Source organism: Misgurnus anguillicaudatus, chromosome 25, assembly GCF_027580225.2.
Source record: "Misgurnus anguillicaudatus chromosome 25, ASM2758022v2, whole genome shotgun sequence".
Lineage (NCBI taxonomy): Eukaryota > Metazoa > Chordata > Actinopteri > Cypriniformes > Cobitidae > Misgurnus > Misgurnus anguillicaudatus.
The window spans coordinates 31096915-31122175 of record NC_073361.2 but is presented as its reverse complement, the minus strand read 5'-3'; the positions used below and the strand labels follow the sequence as shown (position 1 = coordinate 31122175).

Below are 25261 nucleotides of genomic sequence, written 5' to 3'. Positions count from 1 at the left end.
AAATCAATGTATTATTTATTTCACACGCTATAGATTATAGAGTAAACAAGTATATAATTTTACAAAGTCAAAGCCACCAATCTTCATTTCACCACATCAATGCTGCAGTGACCTCTTGTGGTGAATGTGAGCATCAACAAGACAACATTTTAGTTTTTGTTAGTTTGTCTCCATCGCATGGACAACGACAGAACTACACCGTTGCATTGCACCACAAATATTGAATAAAACAGCTGTGCATATTTTGATAAAATTAAATCGTTATTAACATACATAAAATACTGTGTCTCACACAATTCTAGAACAGAATTTAAGTAAACAATATAGCAATATGACAAAATAAAGGAATAGTGCAAATAAAAATAGTGCAAAGAAATACATTCATGAGAAGATACCTGAAGCTGAGAGATTATACTTATCTTTCAAAGTTTAACCTCAGTATTTAGTAAATGTATAAATGCTGTTGTTGACCAGCAGTCAGAGCGCTGGTCATTTTATAGCGTAATAAACTTAAAGCTAAATAACTTTGTGCATAACGTTTAAATTATTATTTTTTTTTGCTGTTTGTGTGTGTACATATTATTTTCCAAATGCGTTTAACTGGTATTGTGTATTTGAATGCTCATGCGCAATGTTAATAACCTTCAAATTTCTATATCTGGAAATGTAATCTTCCAGTTTTAGTGTACACAACTTTATTTTCATTTCTCCATTTTCACTGTTAATAATAAATCTGAATTCTTGTAACTTCATCATTTGAAATGCTTTGTGAATGCCTGAATCTAACACTTTGTTTGTGTGCTTGTGTATGCATTTTTGTGTGTGTACGTGCGTTTTCAAACGCGCGCACGCGTTTTTATGTGCGTTTGCATTTGTGTGTGTGCGTTTGTGCTTGCCTTTGTCCGTGCATACATGTGTGTGTGCTTCTGTGTTAAGTGCGTTTGTTTGTGCATTTGTGTGTGTGTGTGTGTTTGTGTGTTTTTTTAAGGTGCACATTTGCCACTTCTGCCCCATCAAGAAAATGGCAATATAACTGTTTTCATACAAACAGGTTTGTTTCACTTTCAATATTTTCTGCATTCTCTTCATCCAACATTGATTTTTTGTTTTTAATCAAAGTCAACATGAAACTTAATTCAGACCCATTTAACTTCCATCATGTGACATTTCTTATTGAAACAGCACTCTTAATTAAGGATGTGTTAATTTTTGACATATCTTTTTGCGTTAAGCTTATACTGTAACACATTATGTGTGATTTTAAATCATTATGTCAGTTTGTGTTGATTTTGTGTTAAAATAAAACAGAAGTTGTGTTAAAAGTAACAAAAAATGTGTTGTTTCAATAATAACACAGAGATGGGTGGATTCTGGGACAATGCATTTAGTGAGGGTAATAAATAATTTAGGATGGGGCCTGATGTTATGCATAAGGATTTGGATGAATAAAATATTTTCAGAGCTGAATGTGAGATTGCAGTGAATTGTGGGTGATTTACACGAGCTTTATGTATCCTATTTATTTACTATTTATTTGCTATTATTTGACATAATCTAATCCAATTTATGTCAAATTAATGCATTTCCTTCTGGTAATAATTTAGTTAGGTGACATTTCCTACAACACTACCCTTAAATCATAACTGAACTATTAGTTAACATTACCTACGCAACCTAGTTAAAGAAGGAAAATGGTTTCATTACATTTTGATGAAAAATTATGAAGACAACATATTTCCTTTTAAGACCAGAAATGTGTGTATACGGAAGATTAAAGAGGGTAAATGTACGTTTCATGTTGACTGTTTAGCTTTTCACTCTTTCTCTAAAGTCGACTCTTTCTTCTCCACCTTTGATGCCTTCAGTTCTTCATATGGATTTTCCTCCACCTTCACATCTTGAGGATCTCCGATTTTCTGTGGCAGCTGTTCATAACCTCCCTCTGCTTCTTCTTTAGGTTTTCCTGACCCATCTGAACTCAGAGTTTGGTACACTTGGGCTTTTACGTTCTGAAGAGCCTCATATCCACCCTGACCCTGACTCGATCCCTCACCTGATCCCTCACCGGCCTTCAGCGTGTGGTAGACGGCTTTATCCTCCGTCTTCTTCAATGCTTCATAACCTCCCTCGCCCGACCCCTCACCGGCCTTCAGCGTGTGGTAGACGCCTTTATCCTCTGTCTTCTTCAGTGCTTCGTATCCTCCCTCACCCTCCTCCTTCGCCTGGCCTTTGGCTTCATTCAGCGTGTGGTACTCAGCTTTGTCGGTAAGAGCTAATTGTTCATAATCTGCACCTGATTTGTCTTTCATCTTGTCATCTTTGCCCCGTTCCAGTGACTGCACTCCTCTACGGTGCTTCCATTTCCACCATAACAGCAGTATGATGATCAACACCCCGAGAAACAACAAAATTGCCAAAATAATCAGCAAAATTGGTACTCCACCCGATGGTCCTGCTGAAAGACAAATAAATAGGGGTTGCATTTCCAGAGTAAATATAAAAATGAGAAGTGCTTCACTTGCACAATAGGATATTCATTGAGAACTGAAAGCGTGTACAGTTCACAGAAATACACATCAACTGAATTTAAAAGCGTTTGCGTGATCTTTGCCTCGATGTGTTTGCTGATGTACTGCAGTGAGAATTGTGGGTGTATCAGACACTTTAAGAGGCGTTTGCATGTGTGAAATATATGCTATAGCAGTGTTTAGAGTTCAGATAAGGCGACGACATCTGTTACCCACAAAAATACTCTGTAAAAAATGTCTGTAGAAATGACTGTATTACTGGCAGCTGTTTGCATAACTTACTGTAGATTTAAATTAGTTTTTTACTGGCAACAGTTTGTTTAAAGTTAAATTAATATTAAACATTAACAAGTCTTTATCTTTACAAAATTAAACTAAAATAACAGCCTCGTGCAAAGCATTCTCGGAACCAAAATCTGAAGGAAAAAACAGAATAAGGTTGATGAGGATTTCTGGTTCCCAGAATGCTTTGCTAAAGGCTGTTATTTTAGTTTAATTCTGTAAAGATAAAGACTTGTTAATGTTTAATACTAATTTAACTTTAAACAAACTGTTGCCAGTAAATAACATACATTTAAATCTACAGTAAGTTACTACTACAACTACAGTGTAGTTTACAGTTTGCACTTACAGTAGAAGTCTGTAGGGCAAAATGTGATGCTAATTTTGGTTAATATGCTCAAAATGTATATATAATTAATTTATTATTATATAATATATTTTATATATTATTTAATAATATTAATATATATAATACGCATATGCAAATATTTGTTGAGCTGGAAAATCATCCATTTACCAATCCCTAGTTTGATTTGTATTGAATTGACTACTCAGTAGGACTACTTCTCCATTTGAATGAATGTAAGTTAAAGCCATACATGATCCTTTATCTGCATATTTTTCTACCTCAGCTTGTCGATTTAACTCCAAGACTTTTTTCTGAACATTAATATAAATGTGAGTTTATTTGTGTAGATGTGCATACTTTTGTAGACGTGAGTAGTGCTGAATCGTGAAAATCCATCCTGACAGGCTGCTCGACAGATATATGATCCCCCAACTGTAGGATGAATCTCATATTTGGTCTCTTGTAGTTTTGTGCGATTACCCGAGTTATTAGTGTGATACCATTCGTATGTCCTGCAGACTGATTCACATCGTGGACAGGAACACTGCAGATTTTTTTTTATTTTAACTAACACTGCAACTGGAGGTCCACCTGTAAAACAACACAAAGTTCATCTCAGTTCATCACCTTTAATTAAAGGTATGACGGTATACAATCATAATATTGATGTGGTAACAATGTTTTCTTCAGAATCCTAATTAATTTTTGTAAGATGGTAAACAAAACACTACTATTATTATTATTAAAACATTAACCCAAAAAATCTGTCAGTATGACAAAAGATTACAGTGTAATTTGTTTTATTCCATTATAAATAGTTGCATATAAACTAACCGGTTTTGACAGAGTACTCACCTATAACTTTTAATTCTTGTGGATCAGACTCATGTGAGTGTTTGGCTGCCGCTGAAGAAATGTGACTGTATCTGTAGGTGGCGATACATTTGTACTCGCCATTATTTGATTCTGTGGCATTGGTGATTTCATACTCGTCAGTCTTTGTTGTAATTTTGAGTTTTTCGTTATCCTTAAAGAAATCGGCATGTGTCACTTCGGCTCCGCCCCACACAGCACACCTGAGAGTAATGGTTTCATCCCTCCACACAGGTGCGACTGGAGGTTCCAACATCACCAAGCGCTCTATAGGAGACACAGACACATGATGCATACAGGTAAATATACTGCTGCAGTATCATACTGAACAACACAATTGGATGTTTCAGAAAACCTGAATACAAAAATTCTGGTATTGTGGAGCAAAGCTACACAATCAAAAGTTTATATATGGTTATATAGATGGTTTCATCGAACACACACGCGTTGTCGTGTTTACGCAGAAAATGGGAACTTAATCTGGGGAATTTTGGAAATATTCCAAATTGGAAACTTAATGGGAATTTATTGGAATTATCTGGGAACTTAGGGAAAAATTTATATAAACTATAACATATACAAATGTAAACATTTAGTTTGATCATAAGCGGAAATGCATGCAAGATAATACAAATGTTGAAGAATCCGATACTTAATGCTCATCAAGACTGGATTTATTTGATCAAAAATATGAATAATTTCTGAAGAATTTTTGATCAAATAAATGCAGACTCTATGAGCAAAAGAGTCTTCTTTAAAAACATTAAAAATAGTAATGTGTCCACACTTTTGGGTGGTTTTGGGTACTTTTTATTATCTCACCTAAATGTTTTTTTTTTTTTTTAAGTATTTTTACATTGGTATAATGCTGTTACACACAGCACAATGACGTTTTAGACAAATGTATGTAATTTACATGAACACATGCAAAGATGTACAGTCTGACATTATTTTGTGTGCAGGATTCAAGTAATGATCAATGCATGGCATGCTATGAAAGAAAGCAAGTACATGCAGGGTGTGTGGCCTCAATGGCCCTTCAGTAAGCAGTGTGCAAATTATGCTGCAAGATTTTTTAACTACATTTAAGTTCCCTGTTATAGTCAACTCTGTAATTTTCTTCAAATTCCTGGTTTATTTCCTATATATTCCCATTAATTCCGATATAGTCTTGTTAATTCCCATATTTCCCGTTAACTCCATGGAAAGTTTCCAGCCTTGAAAAAAACCTAGTTGATTCTATGTGGAAGTCTACCGGAAATTGCATTTAGTCCACAAAAGTCGTTTCTTTATGTTGTTGCTGCTTGAAACCATCTAGATTTGTAATAAGCATAACTTTTGGGGGTGGTTTCCCAGACAGAGATTAGCTTAAGCCAGGACTAGGCCTTCGGAAATAAATATTCGGAAATAAAACAAACATGCCTTATTAAAAACATATACTTGTGTGCATTTTGAGGCAAAAGAAAGGGCACTGGTGTATTTTAAGATATGTCAGTGCAAGTTGTTTTCAGTTTGGACAGCTCTTACATTTATTTTAGTCTAGGACTAGTATAATCCCTATCTGGGAAACCGCCCCTTGAAGGTTGAAGGTAATGCATATTAAAAATTTTCCACAAAGTTGTCAGAACCTCCAGTCGATGACGTTACTCAACACAGACTTGCCTGTCATCTTCAGTGTAAGTGCATTGCTCCTGTGTTTGGTTTTATTCTTCATGCACCAGAATGTTGCTCTTTCTGTATCTTGTAAGTCTGCATACACAGTGCCCATGTTCATCGGCTTTTTAGTCACTGGAAGCTTGTAGCCAACATTATTCCTGAATGCAAAACACTTCCACTTGTCCAGCTCCTCATCCACCTGCAGTGTCAGGATCCTCGCTTCACCTTTAGTGATCACAGCGCCCCCTATGGGCAGAGATAACTGGGCGTGCGGCTCCAACACTGAGCGAGAGAGAGAGAGAGAGAGAGAGAGAGAGAGAGAGAGAGAGAGAGAGAGATCATGAAGCACAGTATAGAAAAATAAGACAACTCTGTAATATTGAAGAATGAAGTTCATACCCAGTACTGTGAGTATTAACGGTTCGCTCTCCTCTTTGTTCTTTTCGCATGTGTACTTCCCATTGTTTTCTGGTGTTACCATCATTAGAACCATTGTGGACTTCGTATTTAATTGCTCTGTACCATTGATTTTCCATGTTATCGGTTCAACAGCGCCCTCACATTTGAGAGTAATGTCATCTCCAACATAAACTAAAGGATACCTCGGGAGTTGTAACACTAGGAGAAAATGAAAGAGAAAATAGAGTTAAAGACGTTAAAGACGTGTTATGCAATCTCTGAATATTTATATGAAACATTCAAGATCCTGGTAATACTTTACAATAAAGCTCCAACTGTTCATTATCATTAGCTCATTGGTAGAGCATTGTGTTAGCTGCGCAAAAGGTCATTAGTGTTTGATCCCAGGGAGCGCACATACTGATAAATCAAATTGGTAACACAGGTAGTATTAGCGTATCAAATGCATTAGCGATCATGAACTAACAATAAATAATTTAGTTTATTAGCCTGGTGCAACCAGACTCTCGTACATTCATTTCATTTGTACAGAGAGTCTGTCCACGCTCCATTGCAAAGTGTTACTTCCGTTAAGGAGGGTCTTCTGTTGAAGTTTAAAACTACTGGATCTGCCCAGATCACTCTGAATCTGCCATAACCAATCGCTAATGTTTGGTCGTGACGTATGTAACTCAGTCTGGTGCACGACCTCAACGTCTGCGTTCTTAGCCACTCCCCGCTGTTAGCTGATTGGACCTGCAGATTTTTGCCGGAGAAAACGAAACTCTACACAGCAGTCCCAGACGTTGTTCTGAATCGAAATGAAAATTAAGCGGAAGAACGTAGGAGGGCGGAGCCAGGCTAATAGTTTATTAGCATTTATTAATCTCCAGTACAACTGTTCATGTTAGTTCATGTTGCATGTTGCAACAGCTACGACTTTTAATTTTAATAATGTATTAATAAATGCTGAAAATAAACATGAACTAAGATGAATAAATGCTGTATTGATAGTTCATGCTAGCTAATGCATTAAAGGTGCATTGTGTAACTTTTAGAAGGATTTCTTGATATAGTTATGTATATTATATTGCATTTCTATTATCAGTGGTGTATAAAGACATAACATAATGAACTGAATTGTTTTTATTACCTTAGAATGAGTTGTTTTTATCTACATACACCGCGGGTCTGCTTACATGGAAGTTGGCGTCATGTTTCTACAGTAGCCCTAAACAGACAAACTGTCTATAAAGTGCATTTCATTTTTTCGTTGTCTCAGATGACAACCTGTTTGTCCTGTGGAGGCTACCGTATGCGTTTTGAAATTACCATGAATTTACCAGAATTAATTTACAAGTAAATATAAAATGTGCTGTTCACACACGCAGTGACGTTCCTTCTTTTTACCAGTAAGACATCATTCACACATCAGTATCAAAATACCAGTAAATTCATTGAGAAAGTGGAATTGTATTTGTAAACAATCCGCGTCATTTATATCCACAATCCGTATTTTGTTGTTTTCACGTCTGTGGTAAACGCTGACGGTCGCGAAGTTGCTCACGACCAAACAACATTGCATTAGGCGAACCGAAAATGCATCTTAAATAACAGTACTGTTTGCACATTATGCTTCACAGGGGGCGTGCTAAGGATGTCAGCAATTCGGCAAGTAAATGGTAAGCTGTTTTAACTTAAACTTAAAGGCGGAGTCCACGATGTTTGAAAAGCGCTTTGGAAAAGGATACGGGCCTACTACCAAAACACACTTATAGCCAATCAGCAGTAAGGAGCGTGTCTACTAAACGACATCCTTGCCGGGTTGCGTATGTGTGGGGCAGGTCTATCAACAGAAGGTCCAGATTCTATTGGGGTAGGGGCGTGTTTGTTTAGGTGATTTCAAATATCAACATTGGCTTTAAAACATCGTGGACTCCGCCTTTAAGGTGTGCTCGACTTTCAAGCAGCGTGTGTGTGGAAACGTGTGGGGGTAAATGTGTTCTCTGTATTAAAGCGTTATGATTGGCCCGAAGCTGTCAGCGCGGTCTGACGTCGTTCGTTCTAAATGCCGATAATCTATATTTTCTGTTCACACATAGCGCTTGGTAAATTACTGGTAATCTTACAACCTGTCTTTCTGGCAAATTGGCAGCACTGATTTACCGAATAGGTTCTGTTGTTTATACATTACCTGTTACCTGCAATATACCAGTAAATTACCAGTAAATACGTGTGAAAGGAACTATCAAAACTCATAAGACCTTCATTTATCTTTGGAAATTGACAATTCTTGGGTTACAAGCCCGACTCTAACCGCTAGACCACAACTGATTACCATTTATTTTTGTTCACAGAAACAAGCAATGTGACTAATGAAACTAACAATTGTGCATTTAAGTGTGAAGTGACTAAGCTTACATTTAGTTCACAGAGTTATTGTATATATGATAAAGCAACACTATCTGACCTGACGTCGTGTTGATTTAACTTTAAACTGAAGTACATTTGTAGTGCCAGACTCTTCCTTAGCTTAACTGACAGAATAAGAACCAGCAAAAGTTTGTAATTTTTTGCAGTGTTTAAATGTGTTAAATGAGGCTGTTGTATTGAAATGACTCTGTTTGGAAGTTATCTCAGTTCTTTGACTCATATTATCTGAGTTTGTGGAACTAAAATTGGTGAAATCGTTGAACACACATAAAACAAACACATATGTCGAGTGATGCATATAAGTTTACATGATGCCACGAACACATGGGCTAAATACATGTGCGGCATCGAAAAAAGTCACCGGACATCAATGACTGTGCAACAACAATAATAATAATAACATTTAATAATGATTAAAAATTCCACTACAATGCATAAGTTAAAAATTGTTAACATTAGTTAATGCACATTGACCTATCATGAATGAACTATAAACAACTGTATTTGTATTAACTAAGAGTACCAAAGATAAATGCAATAAAAATGTGCTGCTCATTGCATTATGTTGTGTTAATATTTGAGACAGTATTGTGAAGTGTTTCCGTCTTAGTCACTCAGAGCTGTTGATTTAACAAAAAAGTGCAAAAATTTTGGTTTTTAACAGAAGAGAGTTACTGAAGAAATGTCACGACTGCTTCCTCTTACTGTTTTAAACCGCATGTATGTCATACATTATTTAAAGTTTTTGAATTTGAAATTTATTTCAATTCCCCATGGTCCACTCGCAATGTTGGTAAAGTTTTTAGTGCCCAAACATTTTTCACAAATGTGCTGCACAAACTGAGGTTTACCATATTTTACTCTTATCATGAGTTATATATATATATATTAGTATAATCTCACATGTTTAATGTCAGTGGACACAATGCTGTTTGGACAAAAGCTCCTTCAGTGATGAGAAGAACTGAATGACTTTGTATGAGGTACTGACAACGCCCTCAGTTATGATAAAGACGCTCAATGCATCTGTGATGTGTTAATTGTTTTAGACATGTAATGTCAGTAAGTGTCATTCTTCTGCTATATAAGATAGATGCTAATATTTAAAGATTTTGTATTACGGTTAAAATAGTTTTCTATGGGCGTGTGCAGTGATGTATACACATTGTCGGGTTTATTTTGATGAAACAAAGTGACCAATCAGCATTCGAGCTAAAGTCTGGATCAACATCACTGGACCACACTGAAAGCGTTCCTGACCAAAATTTACATTTAGCTCTACAAACAGAAATCTGAAAATGCTGTACTGAGATCTGTTTGATAACAAGTTTAACAATAATTAAAGTGCTGTGTTGTTTTTAACCCAGCAGTGTGTTCTGTCCAATAGTGACCCAGCCCTGGATTAAAAACAACCCAGCATTTTTTAGATACGTACGAACACATAGAAAAAGAGGTATGAATGTACCTGCGAGCTTTCCGTTGTTTTCTCTTATGACAGCCAGCAGCACTGTGAAATAAAGAGAAATCTGATTTACATTCAGTAAGAGATAATACACAGACCTGTGAATAATCTTGCTCTGTTTCTTGCATACAGATGAGTTAACAGTAAGAGAAAATCTATAGTTTTCATCACAAACAACTTCTCCTGAGAGTCATGAAAACTACACCAAATCATCTAATGTTCTGAATTATTTATATCTAAAGCAATATGAAGAAAAATGAGATCATTACAGTCAAAACTTAATGAATATGGTCATAACATAAAAACAATTGATAATATATTAAGTACATCAACAGATAAACTATACTAGATTTATTAGTAGTTCATGCATGTTTTACATTTATTATGATTTTTTTCATGATTTTTAAACAACATTTTTTAGTAGTCTGTGAAATTCTCAGGCCGATCAAGATTTCCTACCTTTCATAATCTATAATGAATGATTTAATAAAAAAAATTTGGCCATGTTTCCTAACATCTATACTTTAGGTATGTGGATTTCTAATAAATTATTGCTAAAACTGCTCATCCAACTTATGCAAATAGTTTTTTAAAAACGTCATTTTACCCTGAGCATTCAGGGCATCATGCACACTTAAAACGAATGTGTTAAAAACAACACTTTAGTGTTGATACTGAATCCACCCATTTCTGTGTTATTATTGAAACAACACATTTTGTGTTACTTTTAACACAACTTAACAAAATTACACATAGTGTGTTAAAATTACACATAATGTGTTAAAAAAGAACACATCCTTTCTAAGAGTGTGCTTATTCATTATTATAATGATTTAAATGAAACAGTATTAATTTAGCACATTTAGCATATTACTATAACCAGCTATGGCCCATTAAAATTAATTTGCCATTTCAATAAAAGTTGTGTAAACTGTAAAAACTTGTTGCACTTACATTTTTAAGTTTCATCAATTTGAAATTACACATAATTTCTACTTTTTTGACCAGTTGCTATAAATGATAAAATAACTAATTCAACTTTATTTTTATAATTTAAAGCAACTCCTCGTTAGTCAAGAGACTTTTAATTTTACATTTTACATTCATAAAAAAACTTTTTTACAGTAATTTTTACAGTGTAAACTTAAAAAAAGCTGAACATAACTCTGAGATAAATGAGACTGGATGTCACGGCCTGTTATCACTAATATCAGCATAAGATTAAAATGCAAACATTAAAACATTGCTTTGTCTGATATTAAGCTATATGACTGTCCAGTCTTACTGTAGAGTCCTTGTGACAACTTCTTCATTTGACAACCTTTGCAAATTCATTTCACTACACAATGCAAATTAAAATCCCTAGAAGTTCCACACTTAAGAAATCAGATGATCTGTTTATTGCTTTACCTGTCAGTGTCAGCAGAAATGCCTTCATGTCTATGAGCAGAGCAGATACAACAGTCTGTCTGTCTGTCTGTCTGTCATAAAGAAACAGAAATAACACAGAGTCTGATTAGTAAATGATTGAGGCAGTGGACATCTAGAGGTTTATCAGATTCAACACTCGCAACACTCAGCAGAGAGAGAGAGAGAGAGAGAGAGAGAGAGAGAGAGAGAGAGAGAGAGAGAGAGAGAGAGAGAGAGAGAGAGAGAGAGAGCAAGAGAGCGAGACAGTGAGATGCATCTTTTGCTTTATTTAGTTAAGCAGCTGTATTTTCTATTTTTTACATCTGTAGTTGCGTGCCACACCCCTAACACTGAGTCAGCAGTATGTACAGTATGTGTGTCTTTGTGTGTTTTATCTTCTGTTTAAAAAATGAACACAATAATGTCACACACAAAATGTGTTTCATCTACAACTATCTAACAAACTGAGTACCTTGTAGCCCTAGTTAGTAGTACAAACGTCTGTGGTTTGATTCACACACAAAATGTTTCCTATACTGTAACAAAATCTTCAAATCAATAAGATTTACAACTCATGTCAACTAACTATTATTTATCTTGGCAAGAGATGAATTGCTACAACTTGACTTTTTTCAACTACTTATAAATTGAAGTTCACTTGAAGTTGTTATAACAATATTTATATGTGAGTAAAGGCAGCAAAGATTTTTTTTTTAAGTGTATGTAAAGTAGAAACATACATGGGTACAGACGAAAGATAGAGCGGTGTAATCCTTATAACACTTTCCTAACAAGTTGTTTTATACTTTATTATTGAATGCAATAACATGCAGACATTATTAAGTGGCCAAAATACGTCTCAAGCCTAAAAACTTAAAAATCCTTAAATAACTCTGGCTGATATGCAATTTGATATGATATGATAAAAACATTTGACACTAAAATGTGGTTTGATAAGTTGAAGTAGTACACCAAACTGTGGACACTTTGGGCAAAGCAAGCGAGAACCACAAACCCATCACCACAACCCCAAATGCAAACTGTGATAAAATATTCATGCACTGAGCTAAAAACAGACAGGCTTTTGTGTAAATTAAAAAAAAAAACATCTTTAATATTTAGCTCATATTAAAGCCTGCTTTAAAGACATCTCGGATTGGATAAAGCAACAGCACCTCCTACTGAACCTCGCTAAGACGGAGTTGCTTGTTTTTCCAGCACAACTCACACTACAGTACAGTACAGTACGACCTATTCATTCAACTTGTCAACACAACCATTTCTCCTTCCAAAATGACAAGAAAAGTTGACTTTATTGACCTGTATTTCTCCTATAACATTGCAAAGACAGTGTAATCATGCCGTTTTGCACTATACAATATCAGGAAGATACGGTCAGTGTTGGGAAAGTTCACTTTCTACATGAACTAGTTCAGTTCAGTTCACAAATTTTCAAATGAACTAGTTCAGTTTATAGTTCTTTTTCCCCATTATAGCCCATATAGAACCACAGACAGCAATTATTTGATCAGTTTTAACACTGAAGCTAAATGCATCACATTTTATCTTCATATCCAACTTTAAATCCTTATCCAACTAGGGTTTACATTAGCATTGACTGTCTTTTAATTTTTGTATTTGCTTGCAGATACCTTGAAAGGCTAGCCGGGTGCTTCAAGTGTGTGTTGTATATGTTTACATAGTTTATCATTGTGACATACAGTAAGTTATAATGTGAACATTATCCTGTTAACACATTCTTAATAAATGTATTAAATGTTTCAATTACAATATTTGTAATTTATTATTCATTGTAGTTTATGTTGGCTTTATGCAATGATCTGTCAATCATCTGTTCTGTGCATTCCAGCTTTCAGATTTGTCTGCACTTGAATATTTTTTGAACTATTTGAATGTTCACTAAGCTTTAAGGAGTTTGTTTCTCTGACCTTTGGACAGTGTGTGTGTGTGTGTGGTTTGTCTGCAGGGAACGTTCATTTTGTGGTGTGCTGAGTAATTTACTTATATGTGTAAGAGGACATTAACAATAACTGAGCACACACACATGCACTTGTTAGGTGGTCATTGTTAAATAGTGTTTGCATGAAGCCAATTGAAATCCTGTCAATAAGGGTGGTCATATGGGGTGCACTTGTTTAACTGTGACTAGTTTTGAATGTAATCCGTTTTGTCTTAAGTTTTTTGTCTTTGAAAATCCAGTAAGAGTTTTGCAGACTTAAAGTGCATGTGACACTTCAGCAGGTCAGTAGTGAATATGTTTATTTATAATACTGCGGTAAGCACCACATTCCCTTCAGATACGATGCATGTTGTTGCATGATTGACAGATGCCTTGCAGATGGTTTGCTGTGCTATAAAACAAATGAAAAACAAAATGCATGAGTAGAGCTGATAAGTGACTCGGCTCAATGACTCTAATAGCGTTAAATGACTCATATACAGTAAATGAAATATTTTTATACACTTTCATCATCTGCTATTTACTCACTTCTGACAATCATTTTGTTCAAGTTTGACATTGTATGTTTTCTAGTTGTTTTTGTGCATCACCGTGTGATTTGTGCATGTGTATGCATATAAATAAAAGATTAATAATGCTTTTATTAAAAATAAGTAAAATGCAAAGCATTTTTGTTTTATTTGGTTTTCTGTATGGATTCATTTTAGATGCATCGCAGGTGACAGATAAATAAACATGTAAGTGTATGCATTTCATATTTTTTAAAGGCAATTTTTTAATAAAGTGAATATAAAGAAATATAAAATACATTTGCCTAATTCTATAACAGTCTATGGCTATAAATCTATAATTTATTATTAAAAAATAATAAAGTATATTAAATATAATGTAATATTACATTGCATGCTTTTAGGAGGACAGTATTTTTTAAACATATTAGAGGTGTTTTTTGTTACCAAAAATTGGAGAGGAACAAAATTCAAATAATAAAGGAAAGAATATAAAGATTTGTGCCGAATTCAGAATCATTGAGAAAGATTTGTAATGAAACTGGTGTAGATTTTGTGAATGTGTCTTCTGTTGTCTTATAGTAGCTGGAAAGAAAAGATTGAGCCATTCTGACTCCTGTGATGAAATAGTTTATGTTGAAACTAATGATGACTTTTCAGAGAAATTAAAGGGAAGGGACTTTTGGTCAGTTGTAGGGGTTCAAGTTTACCAAAAGATGTTTATAGATGACCGTAGCTTTAGCTAACATCTTTACTCTTATTATTTCTTTCATCGCTAAATTATATATTTATTTTGTCTGTCTCTTCTCTTAGCATTATCCTAAAGTCAACTATCGTAAGAAAAATAATACTCATAGTTTAATAATGACTAATATTGTGAATTATGGAGCAGGTCAGTAACTTGGCTTTAGACTCAAGACAGAGCTTTTTTGTTTTGTTAGCATAATGTTTTCTGGGGTCATCTTCATATCTGACTCATTCCTTGAGTTTGATTTTAATCTTCAGCTGCATTAACACTTTAGGCATAAAAGAGAAGTGAAACTAAAACTAAAGGGAGGTTATGGTTTTGCTGATATCCCTAATTAAGATGTGTTGGCTAAAGCATAGATCAGTGGTCATAATGTATGTTGGATTAAAAATAAACCCTTTATGCAAGTGTTAAACTAAACCTGTGCTGTTTGTATAACAGACATGAATCACAAGGCATTGATTCAACAAGGTGCTGAAAGCATTCTTCAGAAATGTTGGCCCATATTGATAGGATAGGATTTGTGGGGTGCACATCCAGGGCATGAAGTAGCCATCAGAGGATGGGTACATGGTGGTCATAAAGTGATAGACATGGTCAGAAACAATGCTCAGGTAGTCCGTGGGATTTAAACGATGCCCAATTGGCACTAAGGGGTCTAAAGTGTGCCAAGAAAACATCCCCCACACCATTACACCACCACCACCAGCCTGCACAGTGATAACAAGGCATGATGGATCCATGTTCTCATTCTGTTTACGCCAAATTCTGACTCTATCATCTAAATGTCTTAACAGAAATCTAGACTCATCAGACCAGGCAACATTTTTCCAGTCTTCAACTGTCCAATTTGGGTGAGCTCGTGCAAATTCTAGCATCTTTTTCCTATGAGTGGTACCGTGGGGTCTGTTTCCTACATTTCTGTTCCATGTACAGTTGTGTTCAAAATTATTCAACCCCCCAATGCTGTTAAGGGTTTTAGGGAATTTAGTGTACATGTATTCAGAATGAAATCCTACAATGACTTCTTAAAGAACCATATGCAACTAAAATGACATCAATTGGTTTTGTAATATAGTAGTAAATGTTTCTTTTGTGAATTCTTCATTGACACAATTATTCAATCCCTTAAAGAACTACCACTCTGAAGAACAGAGGTTCATTGAAGTGTTTTCAATCAGGTATTGAAAACACCTATGGATGTCAGGGAACAGCAATAAAGCCTAACAAGCACCAATTAGGCAGCTTTAAAATGACTGTGATACTCAACTCCTTCTAAACATTTACTGGTGTGGTTACAAACATGGTGAAGTTAAAAGAATGGTCCAGGAAGACAAGAGAAGAGGTGATTAATCTTCACAGGAAGGGCAATGGCTATAAGAAGATTGCAAAGATGTTAAACATACCAAGAGACACCATAGGAAGCATCATTTGCAAATTCAAGGCAAAGGGCACTGTTGAAACGCTTCCTGGTCGTGGCAGAAAAAAGATGCTAACTGCGACTGCTGTGCGCTATCTGAAGCGTAGAGTGGAAAAAAGTCCCTGTGTGACTGCTGAGGAACTGAGAAAAGATTTGTCAGATGTGGGTACTGAAGTTTCTGCTCAGACAATACGGCGCACCCTGCGTACTGAAGGCCTCCATGCCAGAACTCCCAGGCGCACCCCCTTGCTGTCTCCAAAGAATAAGAAGAGTCGACTGCAGTATGCCAAAAGTCATGTGGACAAACCACAGAAGTTTGGGGATAGTGTTCTGTGGAAAATTAGAACTGTTTGGGCCCATGGATCAACGCTATGTTTGGAGGAGGAAAAACAAGACCTATGAAGAAAAGAACACCTTGCCTACTGTGAAGCATGGTGGGGGGTCAATCATGCTTTGGGGCTGTTTTGCTTCTGCAGGTACAGGGAAACTTCAGCGTGTGCAAGGTACCATGAATTCTCTTCAGTACCAGGAGATATTGGATGACAATGTGTTGCAGTCCGTCACAAACCTGAGGCTTGGGAGACGTTGGACCTTTTAACAGGACAATGATCCCAAGCATACCTCCAAATCCACTAGAGCATGGTTGCAGAAAAAAGGCTGGAACATTTTGAAGTGGCCATCGCAGTCACCAGACTTAAATCCGATTGAGAACCTCTGGTGGGACTTAAAGAAAGCAGTTGCAGTGCGCAAGCCTAAGAATGTGACTGAACTGGAGGCTTTTGCCCATGATGAATGGGCGAAGATACCCGTAGATCGCTGCAAGACACTTGTGTCAAGCTATGCTTCACGTTTAAAAGCTGTTTTAACTGTAAAAGGATGTTGTACTAAGTACTAAGATTGAATGTCACTTGGGGGTTGAATAAAACTGATAATGATGTGAGCACAGAAAAGACATTTGTGGTTATTTCATTATAAATGTTATGTTATATTTGTCTGACCTACACATGCCTCTTTGATGTAATTGTAAGCAGGATGACTGAATGATCAAAATCTATGTCAAACCGGCCAAAACAATCAATTTCAGTTGGGGTTGAATAATTTTGAACACAACTGTATAAAAACAAAACTTGTGATAAAGTGACTTTGAAGAAAAAGATATTGTGATTATTTATTTACATTAGTGTTGCATTGCAGACAATTTTAGCTTTAGTGACTTAAAGTCTACAGTGGACTTAAGATATTTATTTATGCTATTATTGATATTTACCGGGCTTACTGTAATGGATGGGTTAGACAAAAAAGACGAAGTGTAGCCAAAATCAATTTATTATATATTCCACACGCTATAGTTTATTGCTGCAGTGACCTCTTGTGGTGAATGTAAACATCAACAAGACAATATTTTAGTTTTTGTTAGTTTGTCTCCATCTTATGGATAACGACAAAACTACACCGATGCATTGCACTACAAATATTGAATAAAACAGCTGTGCACATTTTGATCAAGTTAAACCTTAAAAAAGCATTATTAACCTACATAAAAGACTGTGCCTTAAACAATTATAGAAAATATACGGAATTTAAGTTAAAAGTCACACAGCATTATAATAAAATAAATAAAATAAAGCAAAAATAAAACAGTAGGTTGTTTGTTACCGCTAACGCAGACCTCTTCTTGTCTTTTATACGTTTATTTTAAATACAATTTAGTGATAGTAATTTTTTTAATTAAGTAAAAAAATAAAGTACAAAGTCTAACACCCTAATTCAAAGTTTCCTAAAAGATCGACAAGATCTGGTAACGCTGTAGCCATCGGCTAAAAAGCCATCTCTTTCGCCAACACCTCACTTACTAATGTCTTTTTCTGTTTTTGTATCTTCATCTTTATCTTCTTGTCAAAAAACAAACCCCTGCCTATATATACTGTGTTAGACTTGATGAGACTTTCTTGTGCAATTATGTATTTGTAAGTTCAGCTAAATAACGAATTATAAAGTAAAAAAAGCTTCAGACTGTCAGTCACTGAAGAAACGGTGGTTGTGTCCAGTTTCTGTCAGACTTCATATTTATATAGACTAGTAGCCAAGTCCAAATTTCCTATGACATCACAGTCTTGTGAATCCCCTTCATGGCTCCTATATAAGCCTTGTACATTTCTTTGTTCTTTATATTTGTGTTTTCTGTGTCCTCCTCTTCACGATCCTCTTTGCGCGCAAGACATCATGCCTTATCTGATGGTATAACTCACTCTTTATTTCTGTCTTTTACAGGTTAAATGCATTATTCTTTCTAATACATGTTTTCTTTTCTCTGCTCTATTTTAATAAACTGTTAATATAATTTTGTTTAATTGTCTTTCTTAAACATGCAATATTTACTTTATTCATATGCTTTTCAAACTCAGTGGTTAGAATACTTTTTGTGTATATAATACTTGGTGTACATAGTAGAAAAATAACAAACTACATGTTACTAGTGGTTCTCAAGGTTATATAGGAAAATACACATTACTAATGTTTCTATAGAGTTATATAAGATCGTATCCTTCCTCTGCTTCTCCTTCAGGTTTTCCTGACCCATCTGAACTCAGAGTTTGGTACACCTGGGCTTTTACATTCTTAAGAGCCTCATACCCCTCCTGATCCTGACTCGATCCCTCACCGGCCTTCAGCGTGTGGTCTTCTTCAGTGCTTCGTATCCTCCCTCACCCTCCTCCTTCGCCTGGCCTGTGGCTTCATCAAGCGTATGGTAAATGCCTTTGAGAGCTAATTGTTCACAGTCTGCACCTGATTTGTCTTTCTTTTTGTCATCTTTGCCCCGTCCCATTGACAGCACTCCGCCTGCATTTAAATGCCACCAGTATGATGATCAGCATCAGAATTGATGCCAAAACAACTGCCACTGCCACTCCCACTCCATACGAGGGTCCTGTTGACAGACAAAGAGATAGTGGTTGCATTTCAAGAGTAAAAATATATAAGAAGTGATTAACTTGCACAATAGAGCACTAACTGAGGACTGAAAGCATGCAGTGCTTGGAAATGCATTTTATCTGTTATGGAACCACAGAACAGAAGGAGACAGATATAAAACAGGTATTTATTAAAACACGAGCATATGAAGCAGATGAGATAGTTATTGGAGGGGTAATGATGATGGTTAACTCCACACATACACAATGAACAGTCACAGATAACAGATGATAGACTTTTTCTTTAGTTTGCAGGTTGACAAATGATGAGAACAACGATAAACACAGGACGATGACAGAACAATCCAGATAATCCAAAAAGGGTAAGCAGAGTCAGGTATAATAGCATGACACACAATGAAATGTGGTGTGTAAAACAAGACCAGATGAAGTGATGGCTGCTGATGAAACTGGTGAATTATCTTTGAAAGTGTTTGCGTGATCTTTGCTTCAATGTGTTTGTGTATGTAGTGAGAGATCTCTGGGTTTATCAGACTCTTTGAGAGGTGTTTGCATGTGTGAAAGCTGCTACAGCAGTGTTTAGAGTTCAGTTAAGGTGACGACATCTGTTACCCACAAAATGTTTATAGTTTGCACTTACAGTAGAAATCTGTAGGGCAAGACATGATGCTAATATTTTGGTTAATATGATTTAAATTAATATATAATTAGTTGAATAAAATATTATATATTTAATAATAATCATTATATATATACAGTATAATATGCATAATTATGTTTAAATCTTTCTTGAGCTGGAAAAGCCTCCATTTAATCAATTAAAATCAAACTTGAAACTCAGTATTACTTCTCGATTTGAATGCATGTTAATTTAAGCCATACATGATCCTTTATCTGCATATTTTTCTACCTCAGCTTGTCGATTCAACTTCAAGACTTTTTTCTGAACATTAATATAAATGTGTGTTTATTTGTGTAGATGTGCATACTTTGGTAGACGTGAGGAGTGCTGAATCGTGAAAATCCATCCTGACAGGCTGCTCGACAGATGTATGATCCCCCAACTATAAGATTTATCTCATGTTTGGTCTCTTCTTGTAGTTTTGTGCGTGTACCTGAGTTATCAGTGTAATACCATTCGTATGTCTTACAGACTGATTCACAATGTTTACAGGAACACTGCAGAGATCCCTTATTGTCTATACCTAACACTGCAACTGGAGGTCCACCTGTACAACAAATAAACAAACAAACATCTCAGTTCATCACTTTTAATTAAAGGTATGACGGTATACAATCATATAAAAAATGGAAAAAGAAAGGTCCCGCACACTATCCACTTGCAAAAATATAAATCATTTATTGCAATGTTTCGATCTCTCGATCTTCTTCAGGCATTAATCATATCAATGCCTGAAACGTTGCAATAAATGATTTATATTTTTGCAAGTGGATAGTGTGCGGGCCTTCCTTTTTTCATTTTTCAATTTTGGACTTTCGAGTCCTGCTCTCCTAAGCACTTATCGCACACAGGTGTGCGACGTTCATGTGATGGTATACAATCATATACCATAATATTGACATGGTATGAGTGTTTTCTACTGAATCCTAATTAGTTTTTATTAGATGGTAAATAAAACACTATTATTATTGTTATTAAAACATTAACCCAGAAAGTCTGTCTGTATGACACAAGAGGCTGTACTGTTCATTACAGTGTAATTATACTATTGGTTATTCCACTATATGAATTTTCTATCAGGTTTTAAAAGTACTCACCTATAACTTTTAATTCTTGTGGATCAGACTCATGTGTGTGTGTGGCTGCCGCTGAAGAAATGTGACTGTATTTGTAGGTGGCGATACATTTGTACTCGCCATTATTTAACTCTGTGGCATTGGTGATTTTATACTTGTCACGCTGTACTCTCTTTTTATTTACAATTACGTTATCCTTATAGAATTCAGCCTGTATCACTTCGGCTCCGCCCCACACAGCACACCTGAGAGTAATGGTTTCATCCCTCCACACAGGTGCGACTGGAGGTTCCAACATCACCAAGCGCTCTATAGGAGACACAGACACATAATACACACAGGTCAATATACTGCTGCAGTATCATACTGAACAATACAATTAAATATTTCAGAAAGCAAATATTGCTGTGATGTTTTATAAATATCATTCTGGTATTTGTGGAGTAAAGCTACACAATCAAAGGCTTGGACTTTTAATAGTCATATATTTGTATTAAGCAAAATTGAGTTTGAAGTTAATGCATATTTTAAATTTTCCACAAAATGTGATGAACCAAAAGTTGATGATGTTAACAGACATTAACAACACAGACTTGCCTGTCATCTTCAGTGTAAGTGCATTGCTCCTGTGATTGGTTTTATTCTTCATACACCAGAATGTTGCTCTTTCTGTATCTTGTAATTCTGCATACACAGTGCCCATGTTCTTATTCTTTTTAGTCACTGGAAGCATGTAGCCAACATTATTCCTGAATGCAAAACACTTCCACTTCTCCAGATCCTCATCCACCTGCAGTGTCAGGATCCTCGCTTCACCTTTAGTGATCACAGCGCCCCCTATGGGCAGAGATAACTGGGCGTGCGGCTCCAACACTGAGAGAGAGAGAGAGTGAGAGAGAGAGAGAGAGAGAGAGAGAGAGAGAGAGAGAGAGAGAGAGAGAGAGAGAGATCATGAAGCACAGTATAGTAAAATAATGAAGAATGAAGAATGGAGAAAAGTTCATACCCAGTACTGTGAGTGTAAATGGGTCGCTCTCCTCCCCGTTCTTTTGGCATGTGTACTTCCCATTGTTTTCTGGTGTTACCATCATTACAATCATTATGGAATTCTTATTTGATTGCTCTACAGCATTGATTTTCCAAGTTATCGGTTCAGCGGCGCCCTTACATGCCAGAGTGATGTCATCTCCAACATAAACTAAAGGATACTTCCGGAGATCGAACACTAGAGAAAATGAAAGAGAATTTTTTTTAAACACACAGACGCAGCTTGTATCCCTGAATATTTAAGTTTTTATGTGAAACATCTTGGTAATACTTTACAATAAGGCTCCAATTGTTATCATTAGTTCAGTGGTAGAGCATTGTGTTAACTGTCCAAAAGGTCATTGGTGTTTGATTCCAGAAAGCGCACATACTGATAAATCAAATTGGTACACTTTATGATAAGGTTGTATTTGTTAAAGGAACTGTATGTAGGATTGTGGCCAAAACTGGTATTGCAATCACAAAACTTGTGGCTAAAACTGGTACTGCAATCACACAACTGGTGGCCAATACACAAAATGACAACATAAACATGAGTTGAGGGCTGCAACTCCACTTTTTAAATGACAATTTTCTGGCCAGACCACTGTTGTCAGTCATATAAGTATTTGAAATGAAAATGATTTCTTAATGTCTAGTGACATATCAGGGCCATTTTATGATTAATTGATATTAATTTCCTACATACTGTTCCTTTAACATTAGTAAATGCATTAGCATTTGAATCATGAACTAGCAATGAACAATATAGTTTATTCATCTCCACTATCCAACCACACCGCCGCCATTTAGTGTGAGAGACAACGAAAGAGAAAGAATGAATAAAGGCCAATTCACACTGATGTAACAACAACCAACTCCAAACACTAACAAACCCCAACATTTTAAAGTCTTTACTTTGGTCCAACAACAGCCAACAGGGGTTTCATACTGACCCAACAAACACCAACAGATGTAAAATTTAGCTCTACAAAGAGGAATATTAAAGAGCTGAGATCTGCTTGACAGTTGGTGTAACAATAATCAGAATTAAAAATGTACAAACAACGAACACATATGAAAAGAGGTGTGCGTTTACCTGTGGGCTTTCCAATGTTTTCTCTTATGACAGCAAACAGCACTGTGAAATAAAGAGAAATCTGACTTACACGTTGTTCTAAACATGTATGAGTATTTTTATTTTGATGTACTCCAATTTTTATCATTTATTTCATAGCAACTCCTCACCAGTCAATAGACTTTTAATGAATCATACATTCAAGTTGATTAAACTTTTTTACAATCATTTTTACAGAGTAAATAAAGTTGAACATAACTACAATCCCAAGAAGTTTTACATTAAAGAAATCAGATGACCGGTTGATTGTTTTACCTGACAGTGACAAAAATGCCTTCATGTCAGAGCAGATACAGAGGTCTGTCTGTCTGTCTGTCTGTCAGAAAGAGAAATAGCTAATATTCCACACTATTATCAAATAAGTTATTTGGCAAATGGTTACTTTAGTAAATTACTAATAATTTTATAATAATGATTTAGTAAATAATAATAATAATAAAATACCAACCCAAAGATGCCAACCTTCTATACAACCCCAACACCACCCAAAACCCCAGACCCCCCACTCACAACACCATCCCGCCCGGAAATCTCAGTCCAAGCTAAACTCAAAATTTGGCAGTCTGCTAATAAAAATATTTTCTTTCCTGTCCACTTCATGAAGTGAATCAATGTAAACTGGTTTTCTCTTCCCATAGTAATGTTTCTTTCAATTGATGTCACCTATTCTGAGCTATTGGAAGACTTAAAATATATGTAGCTTGTGGGTCATTTTAACCTCTTTTATTATTGTTAGCGTGGTGGTGGTGGTGGGGGTGAAGCCCTCGGTTAGGAGGTGAAGAGAGCATAGTGATGCCTTTTTCTAAATCGGGAGCAGTATTATTATATGAATAAAATGTATATACATATTTCACTCTCAAATACAGTACACATCTTCAGTCAAAATAATAAATAAAACAAGAACGCAATAATGGTGGCCGAAAGATATTTTAGGAATGCTAACCATTTGTATGAAAACAGACTGTACTTTTCATCATATAAATTATATTATTTACTGACTGAAATAAATCATACATCACTCCTTTAATTCCTGATCTGAAAATAAAAAGTTGTTATACTTTGAAACATAAGGGTGAGTAGATAATGGCATGATGTTTATTTGGGGGTAAGAGTCCTGTATCTTGTCTAAAGAAATTGCACTTCATTTTTAATCATCTCTTACCTGTCTTTGACCCTTTCAGTCTCTCTAACTCCTTCTCCACAATGTACTGCAGTATTTAAAAAACATTATATCCAACTTTAAAAAGCACAGAAAAAGGCAAAAATATAGACCCAAAATGTGTCATTTTCTTAAAAACGTCATTGCTTCAGTTTGTAAAGCATCTTGAATTATAAAAGAGGTACATTACCTGATTTAAGACGACAAATGTTCTTCTATTTTGCAGACATTAATGCACTAATGTAGGCTAGAAAACAAATCAAAACATAAGAGAACATACCTTCTATGATCTTCTATGATAGATATTTCATTAGGCGTGTTCAAAATATTTCCCCTTGGAAGTCTTTCAGGAAAGGGGGCGTTACAAAAGACAAAGAGAAAAGTATGTTGTTTTCCACAGAGAACAACATTTCAAGGCATGAAGGCACATCTGGGGATGGCTGCCGCGAAACTGACGTTTCGACGCTGTGTCGAAATCCCGAAGCGTAGATGTTTCGAAACACTGCTCCGAAATGTAATTTGAAACACCCATGTCACGTTTAATACTACTAAACGATTGTACTGTACAACATGAAATAAACACACGAAAAACATCCGGTTAAAGTAAAGCGCAGTAATTTACTACAGTGTTAGATGAAAAATATATGATTTAAGTTATGAAACTTAACTTTACCATCAGTTAAAAGGATAACAAATAACAGACTTCATATGAACAATAAAGATAAATAAACTGATGAGACAAAAAATGCCAGTTAGATATATCCAAAGGGAATATTTTATCTTTGACCATCAGACACCGGAGGGAGCAGCTGCACTGAGATCGCAGGCACGTGCACAGATAGGGCTCAACCTGCGCAGAACACATTGCTTTTTGTCCTTACACTCCGAAGTGCCCTTTTTGTGTTTTATTATTTTTTTAAATATATAAATCAATGCTATTGTTAACCATTTACGCCTGCCTGTCTGTTTTACAAATATATTTATCAAATAAAATGTATAAAAAATAAAAAAATAATTTTGGATCCGCTCAAACTGTCAGTCAAACCTCTTAACTCCGCCCCCTGAGTGCAACGAGCTTCAAGTTCCACAGCAGTCAGAGCAGCTGAACGTCTTGCAACGGTAAATAAATATCTTGTTGTTTGAGTATAATGCTGTCTCATTAAGAAAGTAACACTAGTGTGTCTATAACGGCGCATG

General features: G+C 35.6%; 3 protein-coding genes across 3 annotated transcripts in view; 1 reads left to right on the top strand and 2 right to left on the bottom strand.

Annotated features, from left to right (window-relative positions):
• Positions 1–25261, top strand: part of LOC129425815 (immunoglobulin kappa light chain-like) — a 688217-nt gene that overhangs the window by 510298 nt on the left and 152658 nt on the right. The window lies entirely within an intron of this gene.
• LOC129425803 (titin) lies at positions 936–11544 on the bottom strand. Its single transcript, XM_073864288.1, has 7 exons — positions 11393–11544; positions 9986–10027; positions 6088–6306; positions 5695–5970; positions 4015–4299; positions 3517–3750; positions 936–2455 (listed from the first exon to the last, which is right to left on the bottom strand). Exons 1-7 carry the CDS (start codon positions 11418–11420, stop codon positions 1815–1817), a joined length of 1725 nt encoding a protein of 574 aa, XP_073720389.1. The 5' UTR covers positions 11421–11544; the 3' UTR covers positions 936–1814.
• Positions 18431–24862, bottom strand: LOC129425804 (uncharacterized). The gene is made up of 9 exons (XM_073864293.1): positions 24255–24862; positions 24068–24113; positions 23161–23221; positions 22867–22908; positions 21748–21966; positions 21339–21614; positions 20763–21050; positions 19973–20212; positions 18431–18979 (listed from the first exon to the last, which is right to left on the bottom strand). Exons 3-9 carry the CDS (start codon positions 23183–23185, stop codon positions 18858–18860), a joined length of 1212 nt encoding a protein of 403 aa, XP_073720394.1. The 5' UTR covers positions 23186–23221; positions 24068–24113; positions 24255–24862; the 3' UTR covers positions 18431–18857.

Bases quoted from the DNA above. Each gene is read 5' to 3' on its own strand.
- LOC129425803 (XM_073864288.1), bottom strand. From the start codon at position 11,420: ATGAAGGCATTTCTGCTGACACTGACAG. The intron at 5,971-6,087 runs GTATGAACTTCA...TCTCTCGCTCAG, and splicing joins GTTAATACTCACAGTACTGG to TGTTGGAGCCGCACGCCCAG. The intron at 2,456-3,516 runs GTATGCACATCT...TTTGTCTTTCAG, and splicing joins CACTACTCACGTCTACAAAA to CAGGACCATCGGGTGGAGTA.
- LOC129425804 (XM_073864293.1), bottom strand. From the start codon at position 23,185: ATGAAGGCATTTTTGTCACTGTCAG. The intron at 22,909-23,160 runs GTAAAACAATCA...TTTATTTCACAG, and splicing joins GGCATTTTTGTCACTGTCAG to TGCTGTTTGCTGTCATAAGA. The intron at 20,213-20,762 runs GTGAGTACTTTT...TTTGTTGTACAG, and splicing joins ACAAGAATTAAAAGTTATAG to GTGGACCTCCAGTTGCAGTG.